The following is a 12422-nucleotide window of genomic DNA, read 5'->3' as shown; positions in this document are numbered from 1 at the left end:
TACACTACAGGCATTCAGACTTTATTCTTCAAAATAACCTGAACCTTCTGAAATGGCCGTGACTCCGCAATATTCCATTTGGCCCCTGGGTCTTGGACAAGTCCTAAAATGTGTAATAGCTTATATTCTAGAAATAGAACCTTTGCATTAATATATCTACTTTACCTTTAAAAAACTGCAGTGTTCTTCTTTATTAACACCTCTGGGACCATAAAAATAATTCCATTCTTGTTTTTCTGCAACAACATCAGACAACAGCAGACTGGTTCCCTCCTTTGCTCCTTATTCCTTCTGCTACATTTTTTATTATTTATCTATTTACTACATCACACATCATTATTGGCAATAACAGCTGTCAGATTCTGCTCCATCGGGGAAGACAGATCTCAGAATTTTTCATTCTGCATTTTGCAAATCTAATTTTCACTAATTCTCGCCAGCTAAAATTTATGTGCAAATGTAGATTTAGTGCTGAGAAACTTTTTGTCTGTTGCATAGCTTTCCTTGTAAAAATGCTTGATCTTACAACTCATCAGAAGAAATTAAAGATGTTCCTACACTGAGCACTGAGATCTAATCAAGGTAGCTATTACCTACACCCGAAACAGATGATCTAATTCATCTATATGCTCACACTTAAAGTCAAAAGTAATGTCTTTTCTCTTATTTTTCTTTTGGATGGTTCTACACTGGAATTTTCATTATCAAAAAACAAACAAACAAAAAAAAAACCCAAAAAAAATAAAAAATAAAATAAAAAAAAAAACAAACAAACAAACAAACAAACAAAAAAAAAAAACCCAGACATCCAGATTATTCAATAATTGCAAAAATGTAATTTTTGATGAAGGAACTTGACTTCATTAAATACATTACCACCTAATGCACTAATGAAAAAGTGCAACCAATACTCTTATTAGCAAAGGCTACCCAGTACATCTTCAACCTTTTTCTTTGAGCTATGACACACTGAAGAAGTTACAAATCATTTGGTGATCTCAAAATTATTCCTTTTTTGCAGAAAAAAACCCCACTTTTTTTTTGTTATAGGCAAACCAGTACCTTGACAATGCTGATAGCTACAAACCTTCTGGAAGTGTTCACACTAGTATTACTATTATGAGCAAACCATAATTTGATTTTTCTCTTTCTTTTTGTAACCTTATATATTTCCTCTCAATAAATGCTTCTATAGTGCTCTTTTTTTGCACATATTGTGTAGGCAGAATTCCTCAAAAAACAATACATTTTGTTATCTCTAGGCCCTGCAAGGGGAGTCAAGTGATTCACCCTACAACTTGCACGAGTCCCACTGACCTTCCTCTACAAGGACCATGCAAATACATGTTCCCCATGCTGGGCTCCAAGATGTTATGGGTGACACATAGAACTTAAGGCTAAATATTAGCATTGCTTAGCAGAATGCTTCACATAAGCATACAGAGCAAGGGCTTTCCAACTTTTTCGTGGAAGAATATGTCTTTTATAAAATTTGGACATAAGACATGATGCCTTCTCAAAATCTGACCAGTGACCACTAGGAAAGGAAAAAGATGTTGCAGTAACGTAATTAACCTTTCCCCCTGCTTTAAAATAAGGCTGTTACTTTGTGTGCCATAGATTTGACAAATACAGCTTTTCTGCATGGCCGAGGTCAGAAATTTACACCCACAACTGCAAACCAGCAACCCAAGCAGTTATGAAATTGTCTCATGCATCGTATTCATCTTTCAGAATTGTTCTGCCACGTAAGATGTGAACAAGTCTACCTTAAACATTTCAATATCTACTTTTAAAAGTTAAGTTCTTCAACACTGTAGATTTTATGCTATAGTTCATTCTCAGAGCAAAAGAGACATAAGGCCTATCAAAGTTATCGGCTACAGACTTCTCATATTCTTATTCCTGACACTTGTTTCTAGGAAGAAAACTGAAAACTGATGAGCAGTCATTTCTATCAATAAGATCTGGGTGGAAAATGCACAATATTTTCCTTCTTTATATACAAAAATCTAAAATAAATTACAGAACTGTCACAGTGGACACGGAACAAATCCCGACTGTAAAAAAAAAAAAAAATTATAGAAAAATTCAATGAAACACAACCAAAAGTTTATTTTCAACCAAAAGTCTTCATAAGACATTAAAATAGACAGTGACCCTGCCCGAGAGAGAGGTTGGATCAGGTGACCTCCAGAGGTCTCTTTCAACCTCAGCCATTCCACAGTTATGAAATTCGAACTACTAAAAACAAAATATGAATTATTTCAGTGTTTTCTATAGAGTTGTAGCACCTAATAATATTTTGACCACAGCCAGCGTTGGCCAACCTATCCATTTTAAAGGAGAACTGAACATGAGTTTATAGTTGAGACAGACAAAATAAAGCAATTACAGGTGAAAAGAGATTATACTAATTTTACAAACAGAAAAGTTAAGCTCATCAAGCCTGTTTCCCATTTACACTAAAAACGTTCACTATGCTGGTATGAGGGGCCTTAACACAGCTTTAGATTTAATTCATGTAGTGTACAGTGGGCTTAGTATAATTGAGAATAAGGCTGGAATGAATCAAAGTGCTCAAGATTACAAATTACATCTCTGCAAAAGACTAAACTTTAACTTTTCTAATATTGAGTCCAACATGTCAGTACAAAGATTTTTGTCTTCTTGAAAGAGGTTATTTCATCAACAGTGCAAAAAGCTGTTTTTCATTCTAGAATTCATTCTAGAACTACCGAAAATAAAACTCAGTAAAATATCTTTTATTTTAATAACCTAGCTACAGCTATGAAAAAACAACTTCCACCCCTTGCTGTTGGAGTGTTTGTTGTCATACTATTTTATATATAGTATACACATCATACACCTTATTATTATCATACTAATCTAGCAATTAATAATTGAACGTATCAACTTCAGTCAAAATTCCTCTTAGAGAAGCTTCCTCTTCTTTTTCGGCACTGTACAAAACCAATAATTATTAACACTCATTCAGAAAACTCTTTTGTATTCTTATTTTGTAGGACTTCATGCACTCTTCTCTTTGCAGGAAAAAAAGTGTTTGTGTGAAGAACGAGAACATACAATTCACTCTGAGGGCAGGGTACCTCAGAGAAAGGCTATCTGAAATAAAGAAAAAAGTCCAGGGACAACAAAGAGTATTGTAAGTATCAAGGGGTTCTTTCTGAAAGATGGTAGTAATTTGGTTCTACAGTAGTAACACTCAAAGACTGTAGTAATTTGGTTCTACAGCAGTGACAGCCTTTCGATATTAAACTTTGCTATTAATTATTTTTGCAAGGAACAGGTAGGGGAAATATGCCAGAGAGCCCTTCCTCCAGCAGACACAAGTGTAACTTTTTTCTCTAGGTCTAGCCAATGCCGGGTGCTTCTAATTCCTCACTGACATGTTAATGAATACAACCTTTCTGAAGTTCAGCCCAGATAAGCCAGAGATGATGAGGGACATTTTGGCAACTGAACAACAGAGAGAAAGAAGATCAATCTTTTAAAAGATTTACACACTTCCCTTAATTATCTTCCTAATTTATGTGCATCTTAAGTGAACAGTAATTCCTGTGAGGCTCCATTTGCATGGGCTTGTAACCTCTCACTGTGACAGTAATGCCATGTTTCACATGTTGTAATTGTTACAAAGCATCAGAATCTGGAAGACTTTTTTGCAGTGGAGATCACTTTTGAAAAGAACCGTATTTCATTACTAGCTTGAAGATGGTTTTTTCCCCCCCTTAATTTCTAAATAGATTTCAAAATTAACACTCATCTTCAGAACTCTTTCCACAAAAGCTATCCTACCTTATCCTAGTCAGTAATAGTATTCCTGGAGACAGTAGCTACAATTTTGATGCCAGCTGCAGATCTCACTGTTTGGAACTCTCTTGACTTGTACAAAGTTTTCAGATATAGTGGTTTACAAGATAACACAGATTTTTTCCTCAGACATGATGTGTGAACATGTTTTCTGGATACTAAAAACATTATTAAAAAGTAAGCATTTATGTGTGCAAGTGTCAAGATAGTTACTGCATATATTTTACTCTCACTAAAATGTTTTTTGTAAGTTTGCAATTCTGTTCTGCTACACAAAAACTTTCTCCACAGTAGTAAAAGCTTTCCTTATTTTTCTGTATTGATTTTCTTCAAGAAATTTCATAGTATTTAGAGTTGAAGACTGTATGTTTTCCAGAAAAAAAATTCAACCAAACTATGATTCATTACAATAATACACCACAATAACTTCGAATCTTAGAGTTGCATTGCAAGTTGCAAAGATTAAAAACAAAAATTGCAGTGTAACATTTACAATTATTATTTCAAATATAACATCTATGAAAGGCTATAGTACACAGTAAACCACCCACATTTTGGTTCAATAACACATTATTAATTTAAAGAACAGTGAGGGACATAATTTAGCATCCATACATATAAAATATTGCTTGCCTTCAACAAAGACAATATTTTACACTGCTTGCTCAGACTGAATGGAAGTATATTAACTACACTATGACATTTGTGAAAAGCTGTTCAGCTAGCTGATCTTTCACATAACCTAAAACAAAAGACAAACTTTCCAGGGCAATGTAGACCCCAAAATCTTTATTTGAATTTTATTATTTTTAAAAAGAGCATTTCATAGCATGCTTTTTTAAAAACATCTCATTAGTATCTATCCAGAATATATGCCCTATACACAGCCACATATATAAACATATAACTAACAACTGACTCACATATGCTGTTGCCTGAATATGTTGTTGCCAGGCAACAGCTACAAAGCATTTTGCACTGCTTGCAAAAATCTGAATGAATGATTCAAAGAGAGATTATTTCTAAAAACTAGGAAGAAAACTCACTACTGGAATTACATGAATAATTCTTTGTATATTTCAAGGACTCATAGAGAATGTTCCTTCCATAATTACCAATTTCAGAAAGGACAATTCCTTGGAGTAGGATATGAAAGGCATTTTACAACAAGGAAATTCATGTTCTATGCATGTGGCTAATGTTCCCACATGGACACTGAACCAAAGCCACCAAAGTTAATGGGTTCCTTAAATTGACTTCAGGGTCTTTTTGCTGGGTCCTTTCATCAGGTCTTAATGTCCATTATAGGACAAAAATGACAGACTCCTAAATGAAAAAAACAGAAGGCCTTACAGAAAATACAATAAATTCTCAATAAAACCATCTGACAATATGTAAGTGAGAGTCTGTACAAACACTTCTTTGTGTAATCTTCATGTAGCTCAAGTGCAGTCTCACTGAGGCAAATGGTATTACACACAAGAGTAAAAATAGAAGCATCTATAATCCATTGATAACATGGATGTGATATGCTATCTACAAAAGAGAACTATTTGACTCTAAGTAAGTGCCATCCATTACAAAATTTCTAGACCTTTGGCTATCACACCTCTTGGGAATTAAGAGATGGAAAAGCAGATCAAGAAAATAACTGGGAAGCACAGCTGCTTCAAAATGCTTACCACAACCCTGAGTCCCAAGTTGCTTTAACACAAACATTAGCATAAAAAGTTGTGGGACACTTTTTTTCCTTGTTTACCATGGCTGCAAGATATTTCTTTCAATATCCTGTACAATATGCTTAATCAATAAAAACTGGTCAGAAGCTCAAGATGATTGCTCTTTCCATAATGACTGAATTGGAAATCCATCTATTTTTCTTTTAATTCTTCAAATCCATTGGCATAACTGTAGCAAGAAGACTGAAAGCAGTAATTACTGGTATTTTAAATGATACTTTCAGTATTAAGTAGAGAATGCGACTAGCTTCTTTAATGGATTATGGTGAAATCCTTTTAATTCTGTATCTCAAGTTGCCTTGAACTATCGTGAAAAAGGAACTCCTTTATGAGGAAGGAATCTGCAATCTAAATCCTGTCCATCTGGAGCTGGCTTTATAAAAATTAAAATGAATTTCTTACAAATAGGAATTAAGGCTTTATAGTTTCACTTGAATTATTGTCATACTCCAAGACACAACTCACAGTTTATATTACTGGTCAGGATGTAGTTATATAAAAGGCAATCCTGGTGCCTGCAATCAGGCTGAGCACCTTTCCCACAGTAACAATGTAAAATAATCTATGGAAAGGATATCCATTACAGGTGCATTGCCTGTACTTTTTCACTTGTTTGTTTGTTTCTTAGTATATGCTGTGGCAACTCAAAGAAATAGAAGAGCCTTTACTTTGCCCTCTGTATTCATCACGACCCACTTGCAGAGCCAGTGCGATCAATCAATGTAATCCCAAACCCAAGAAATTTTGCAGGTCCCTTTGCTTTCTTCCCCCAAAATATACACACAATATCAATTGAATGCTAGGATTTTGTCAGACACATGCTGCATTATTTCATGAGGAACCACACCGCAATCAGTGGTTCGTATTCATAGCATTGTTAGTCCTGATTGATTGGAGACAGGGTTAACTGCAGAAGGAGAAACACTGTGTTCATTTACAGAAAAGGTACCTGTAACGATCTAAAAGCATGGTTAAAAATAGAGGGAGGTTATATGGTAAAACTTCTAATTTGGTGACTAAGAGCAACCTACTATTTATTACACAATCAAGACTGACTGGCAGGTACAATTTTCTCTTTGGATGGGTATATTAGAGTATAATAGCACCCAGAAAATAACTCCACTTAGTATGTGGAAACACAGAAAAATTAGTCATTATTAACAAGTGGAGTGAAAATTTCCAAGAGATAGAATTCTTTCATCGCATGGCTGAGGAGTGACAAAAAAAAGACCAAAACAAACAAACAATAAGATTATGACTTCAAAGGTTGATATGGGTCAAAACAAGACTATCAAAGTGACACAACGTTCATTTTTAATTAGACTTCCTAATGTGACATCAACTTGTTTTTCTTTTCTAAGGAACAGCACTTCAGCAAGGCATGAAATCCTCACAGCTTAGTTTATTAGGAGGCAACAAAGGGATTCCAATCTGCTACAAGAAAGTTTCAGCCTATAAGCACAGCCAGTGCAGTACAAAATTGTGTCATATGAATTTTAATGTGACACAAGTATGAAAGATTCCAAAAGAACAAAGGCAGCACAGTCCATTTCCACACTACACAAATGACCTATTCTGATCTGAACAGCACACCACATTACAATCAAATTTATTTCAAAGAAGGGTCACACAGGTCAAATGTAATGGCTGCAAGAATGAGTATTTCCTTTATGTAGTATTAAAGAAAAGCAAAATATGAAACAATGCGGGAACGCCAGGGCACTGAAAAGAAAGGCATACTTAGGCTGCAGGGAAACAGATTTTTTAAAGATGCTTTAATTAGTTCTCCTCAATGACTACAGTTTCTAAGCTTCAAAGATACCGTAACACCTTGATGAAGATGTGATGTATACACATGAGCTTGCCTACCACATAGCCTTTAGCATATATTTGACATTTCAAGGCACTAGAGAAAAGTTTCATGCACAGTTCATGCCTAACAAACGTAAGGAGACAGGCTAAGTGGTCAGACTGGCTGGATGTCTCTCCATGGCCTGATAACTCCACAGCAGAAACCATGGTATTCCCAGAGTCAGAAAACAACAACAGACAGGCTGGTAAACCTCCTCAGCTGTCTGTCCAACCTGACAACAAAAACAACTTTAACATCATAAAGGTATCAGAACAATGAAGTCTACTTGAAAATACTGGACTGTCAGAAGAATGGACCATTCAATTTACTTATTAATGAATTTCTGTAAACAAGCACTTAAGGATTACAGTGAAAAGCAGGCAAAATAAAAGTTAATGATCAAGTATCACTAAACAAAAAATTAGCGATGAATTCTCTCAGTTCTTCTTGCCATGTATTTCCATCAAGATTTAGGCATCATTTTTGTCTTCAAATCACTTTTCTGAACAGAATCAATTACTGATGGGAAAACAGCTCGAGTCCTGACTTTATGAATATTATGAATAGAATTTGAAGGTATGTGGGGAGTAGGCAGACAGGGTAACAAATCCTTAAAGCAAGGTGTAGGTGTAAAACATCAGAAGTAAACATTATACCGTGTTTAAAAAAAATCATAAAGATTTCTATTTTACAATTAGATTAAGATTTACTACTTGGGTTTTTGTAAATTATATTCTTAAAAAAGTAAATTCTACCAGAAAGTTCTCCCCAAATGAAAGCTTGTTGTTGTGGGGTTTTTTCCAATGAAATGAAAATATACTATTGAAGCATCTTCCACTTGATTCCTAGCCAGGGCTCCCTCAGTCACAAAACAAAACCGAATAAAAGCTGAATTGGAAGAATTTCTGTAACGAATTGGCTACCAGCCGAAAGGTTAGAATTAGTTTTATTGCCCAAGTCTAGCACTAAAAGTGGTATTAGACACCTCAGCTCTCCAAGTTTTAATCAATCTGCTTTTCAGGAGACTTTGAAGTATTCAAAGAATGTAGACTATTATGATCAAAAAAACCTACCCCAGTAACTTCCAGTGTGTAAGAATAAAACATAACTAGCAAGAGATAAAATTCTATTGCCATGTTTAAAAAATTATCAGCTTCTTCACAACCCATAGCTCTCTTCCCTCTTTCCAATATTTTTGGAGGTTAAAAATATTCATTTGCAAGAACACATTTATATTTCTGAAAACTTATGTATTCACCTGCATTATGACAGCTCCAGTGTAAGTCATTAAGGTTTGGGCTTGGAGACAGACATAAAGGAAAAAAAGACAAACCTTTAATGTTTCACTTGGTGAATAAAAACTGCATTAATTTAGATATTCAGTCATAAGAATCCAATTAGCTATAGATATAAATGCACATATTCATACCTTTCAACCATCGCATTCATTTAAATTTTGATGCTATTTTCTACAAAACATATTCCCTTTTAAATTGTATTGAATAGATTTATTAAGATATGCATTTCCATATGTCATATTTAAGCTTATACTACCACCTGCCTGAGGCTGTATAGTCTGAATTGTCACCCTCACACACCAGTAGGAGAAAATCTTCCACAGACACCGTATGAACTATTTCCCTTCTGCTTAGTGTAGAGGTACCATAATCACTATGACCATGGAAAATATCCATGTAAAAAAGAATGTATGTGTCTTCCTTAAAAAAATCAGACTAATATCTTCAAAACAAAATATTCAAGCTACATAAGATATTCTGCAATGAAATATCACTCTCTTCACATTTTTTTTTTTACACAGGTCAGCAAGTATTATCCAAGATTACTGTGATATGAACTCTACATTTGTTGCACATACGCCATAGACATAGGTATATAAAAATATTTGCATATATGTAGTTCACACTTAAAGGACATGAGAGATGGCTTCAAATCCAGATTTCCAAACCAAATGGATTAACTCTGCTTCCAACTAGTAACATCAAGGTGATGGGAAACCTTCATCTCTCTGCTTTGTGTTGGGCCCATCCAGTAACACTGCTGAGCAGGGGAAAAACTGATGAGCAAAGGTTAAGCAGAGGACTGCCAGCAACAAACTAAGGCGTAGAAATTGCTTCTTCAGATAAGATTAATGCTTGACTGATGCACAAAGTGACTTTGGGGTTGCAAAATCATTAAGAGCATCTATTCTCTTTGGATTTACACCATCTCTCAAACATTTGTAGCTGAGGCAATTAACGGTTTGGACCAAACTTTCCCGTGCTCTTTTGGAATGAACAGCCCTGCCAAGTCACCAAAGTGCTCCAAAGGTCAGTTTATGATTAGTGTCCCACCATCCTGCACACTGTGTCTGCAAGCAATGCACAGCATCTGGGGGGGAGGGAAGGGAGAGAAGGGGAGGAGGAGATGATAAATATTAGCACTGCGATAAGCTCACAGAGCACGACTTGGAGGAGGGCAGATTTCACATGGTCCCTGCTGTTAGGTTTCAGGGGAAGCAGGGATCACCTCCCTGGGAGAAAGAGCTGGTAGAGACCCTGCACTTTTCTGCACACCTGAAGAAAAACTGAAAGAGTGAACACAAAGAAGCTCAAACCTCACCCCAGCCTCAGGCCAACAGGGACTTGGACCTTTTGGGATTATTGGCAACACCGGAAGCTGTGCAAGCAAGCATTCCTGTTCTCTCACAGACGACAGGAGACAGCCCAAACCGATGATTCCCGGGACCGACTGAAGTTTAGAAAATCCTGACCTCTGCACACACTCTGCTCCAACTTCACTGCCTTTTCAAGATTTGCTGCACCCCTTGAGGGAAAGTGCCCATGCCACATCTGATAGCACACACAGTGTCGCTGAGCATCCCGGTGGGCACTGCGAACAGCCACCCTCACCTAACAGACTGCCCCTAGTTTTTATTACTGTCAGCCTCTGCATCTGCCTTTAGGTTCCCGAGGCTGTCACCCATTGCCTCCCTGTCCATCCTCGGTGCGCTGCAGGCTCCCGTTCCCCAGCCCCCCGTGCCCTAAGGCAGAGCACCATCACACCTCCACGCCCGCTTTCCTCTGTTACTCTGTTACTCCGCTTCCAGCAGAGTGGTTTCTGATCCTGCCCCGATGGAAAACATCCCTGGCCGAAATGGGAGGAACAGAGAGAGGGAGAATCTGTACACAAAGTTTACAGCTCCTGCCTGCGCCTTCCTCTCCGCACCCAAGCCCTTGCCGGAGGCAGCACGGCGAGGGACAGGGGCGCGCAGGGGCGGCCCAAGGGGAGCGCCAGCCCCAGCCTGCGGAGCTGGAGGAGGACGGGGGCACGGGCGCAGCGCTCCGCGGACAGCGACCCCGGCGGGCGACCGCGGAGACAGAGGCGAGGCGCGGCGTCTTCCCGGAGCGGGGAGCAGCCGGCTCTCTCCGAGGCGCAATGGCAGCGCATCCCCACCGACCCTCCGGAGCTGGGAGTGCAAGTGCAAGCCCCGGCAGCGGCAGCAGCACCAGCAGCCCCAGCACCAGCAGCCCCAGCAGCAGCTCCAGCAGCAGCCCCAGCAGCAGCCCCAGCAGCAGCCCCAGCAGCAGGTCGCCGCGCCCCACGCTGGCGGCCCCGGCCCGGGGCACCACCGCCCCCCAGGCCGACGAGGCGACACCCAGCGCCTGGTCCCCACCCCGGGCAGGGCCGGCGAAGGGAGAAAGAACTCACCCCCAGCTTCCTGCTGCGGATCTTTACGTAGCCCTGCTTGACTATATCGTTAAAGTTGGAGGCCATGGCAAGCGCTGCCTGCTTCCTCCCCTACGCGCCCGGAGTCCTCCGCCGCCGCCGCCGCCGTCGTCGCCTCCTCCTCCTCCTCTCCCGGGCCCTCCCGAGTGCCGCCGGCCGCTGGCTCCAGAGGCGCTTCTGGCATCCAGGCAGCGGCAGCCGCCGCGCTCCGCCCGCGCCCCGCTCCTCCCGCTCCGCTCCGCCCCGCTCCGCTCCTCCGCCGGCCCCTCGCCGCCCCTCGCCGCCCCGCTCTGCCGCCGCCGCCCCTCGCCCGACCCCGCTCCGCGCCGCTCCGCCCGGCGCTGCCTTCGCGGCTGCCCGCGCCCACGGCCGGGAGCGGGCGGGGCGGGGCGGGGCGGAGCGGGGACACCGCCCCCGGCGCCGCGGCCGCGGAGCCCGCCCCCAGGGCCGGCACTGCCCTCCGCCCTCCGCCGGGGCCCGGGAGGGGGCCGGGGGCGCCTCGGCCCGGCACAGCCCCAGCGCGGCACGGGGCAGAGCGCGGGTGCTCCCCTCGGCCGCCCCGGCTTTGCCCGCGTTTCTCCAGGCTGGCCGATGGCTGCGGTCGCGGCAGCCCCGGCTCCGGTGGCGGATCCCTTCGGAAACACGGCCCGGGAGGGCATCCCAGCCTTGTGCGTTCGGGAAGGCGCGTAGACGCCCAGCTGCAAACGGGGAACTGTTGTGTCAGTACAAGAAACTTAATGAAACAAATATCTAAGGTACGGAAGTGAAGGAAGAAAGAAAGGAAAAGAAAAATAAAGGCACAAGTCCATCTGAAGTTGAAAAATCGTTATCATACACAGGCTTTCTGTGCTGCCCACAGTGATGAACGTGTGTTTACTGCTCACCGATGTGGACCTAGCAGAAGAATGAATTCGTGAAGAAAATGCAATGTTTAGGAGACATTAGAAAGGGGGGAAAAAACGAGGAGATTGTGTTTGATTTAGTTACATGTAAGATAGAGATGGCCAAGAATGGATCTGAGCTGCTTGAGAAAGAAAAATTATAGATAGATGGGATTGACAAGATAGTGCATGGCTGTTGTTACATAAAATTGTACTCAATAAACGCTTTAAGCGGAAAAAGTTTGATTGGTATGATAAGCTTAATGAAAGCTTTGTGTGCCCTTTTGCTAGATATCTACATTCTACTGCACCATTGCCCTGAAGTTTTCTGGAACAGGAATTTGCAGTATGCACTGTGCTGCAGGCTGGGGTGATGAAACGTAATTCTGT

General features: G+C 40.6%; 1 protein-coding gene across 1 annotated transcript in view; it reads right to left on the bottom strand.

Annotated features, from left to right (window-relative positions):
• Positions 1–11357, bottom strand: part of DOK6 (docking protein 6) — a 239593-nt gene extending 228236 nt beyond the window's left edge. The window contains exon 1 of the mRNA XM_063397353.1: positions 11134–11357. Within this exon, the coding sequence (XP_063253423.1) occupies positions 11134–11199 (66 nt within the window). The 5' untranslated portion in view covers positions 11200–11357. The remainder of the gene's footprint in view (positions 1–11133) is intronic.
• Between the last annotated feature and the right edge of the window lie 1065 nt (positions 11358–12422).

This window comes from Prinia subflava, chromosome 1 (assembly GCF_021018805.1).
Source record: "Prinia subflava isolate CZ2003 ecotype Zambia chromosome 1, Cam_Psub_1.2, whole genome shotgun sequence".
In the NCBI taxonomy this organism is placed as follows: domain Eukaryota; kingdom Metazoa; phylum Chordata; class Aves; order Passeriformes; family Cisticolidae; genus Prinia; species Prinia subflava.
The sequence above is the reverse complement of the archived record's forward strand: the minus strand, read 5'-3'. Positions and strand labels throughout refer to the sequence as shown.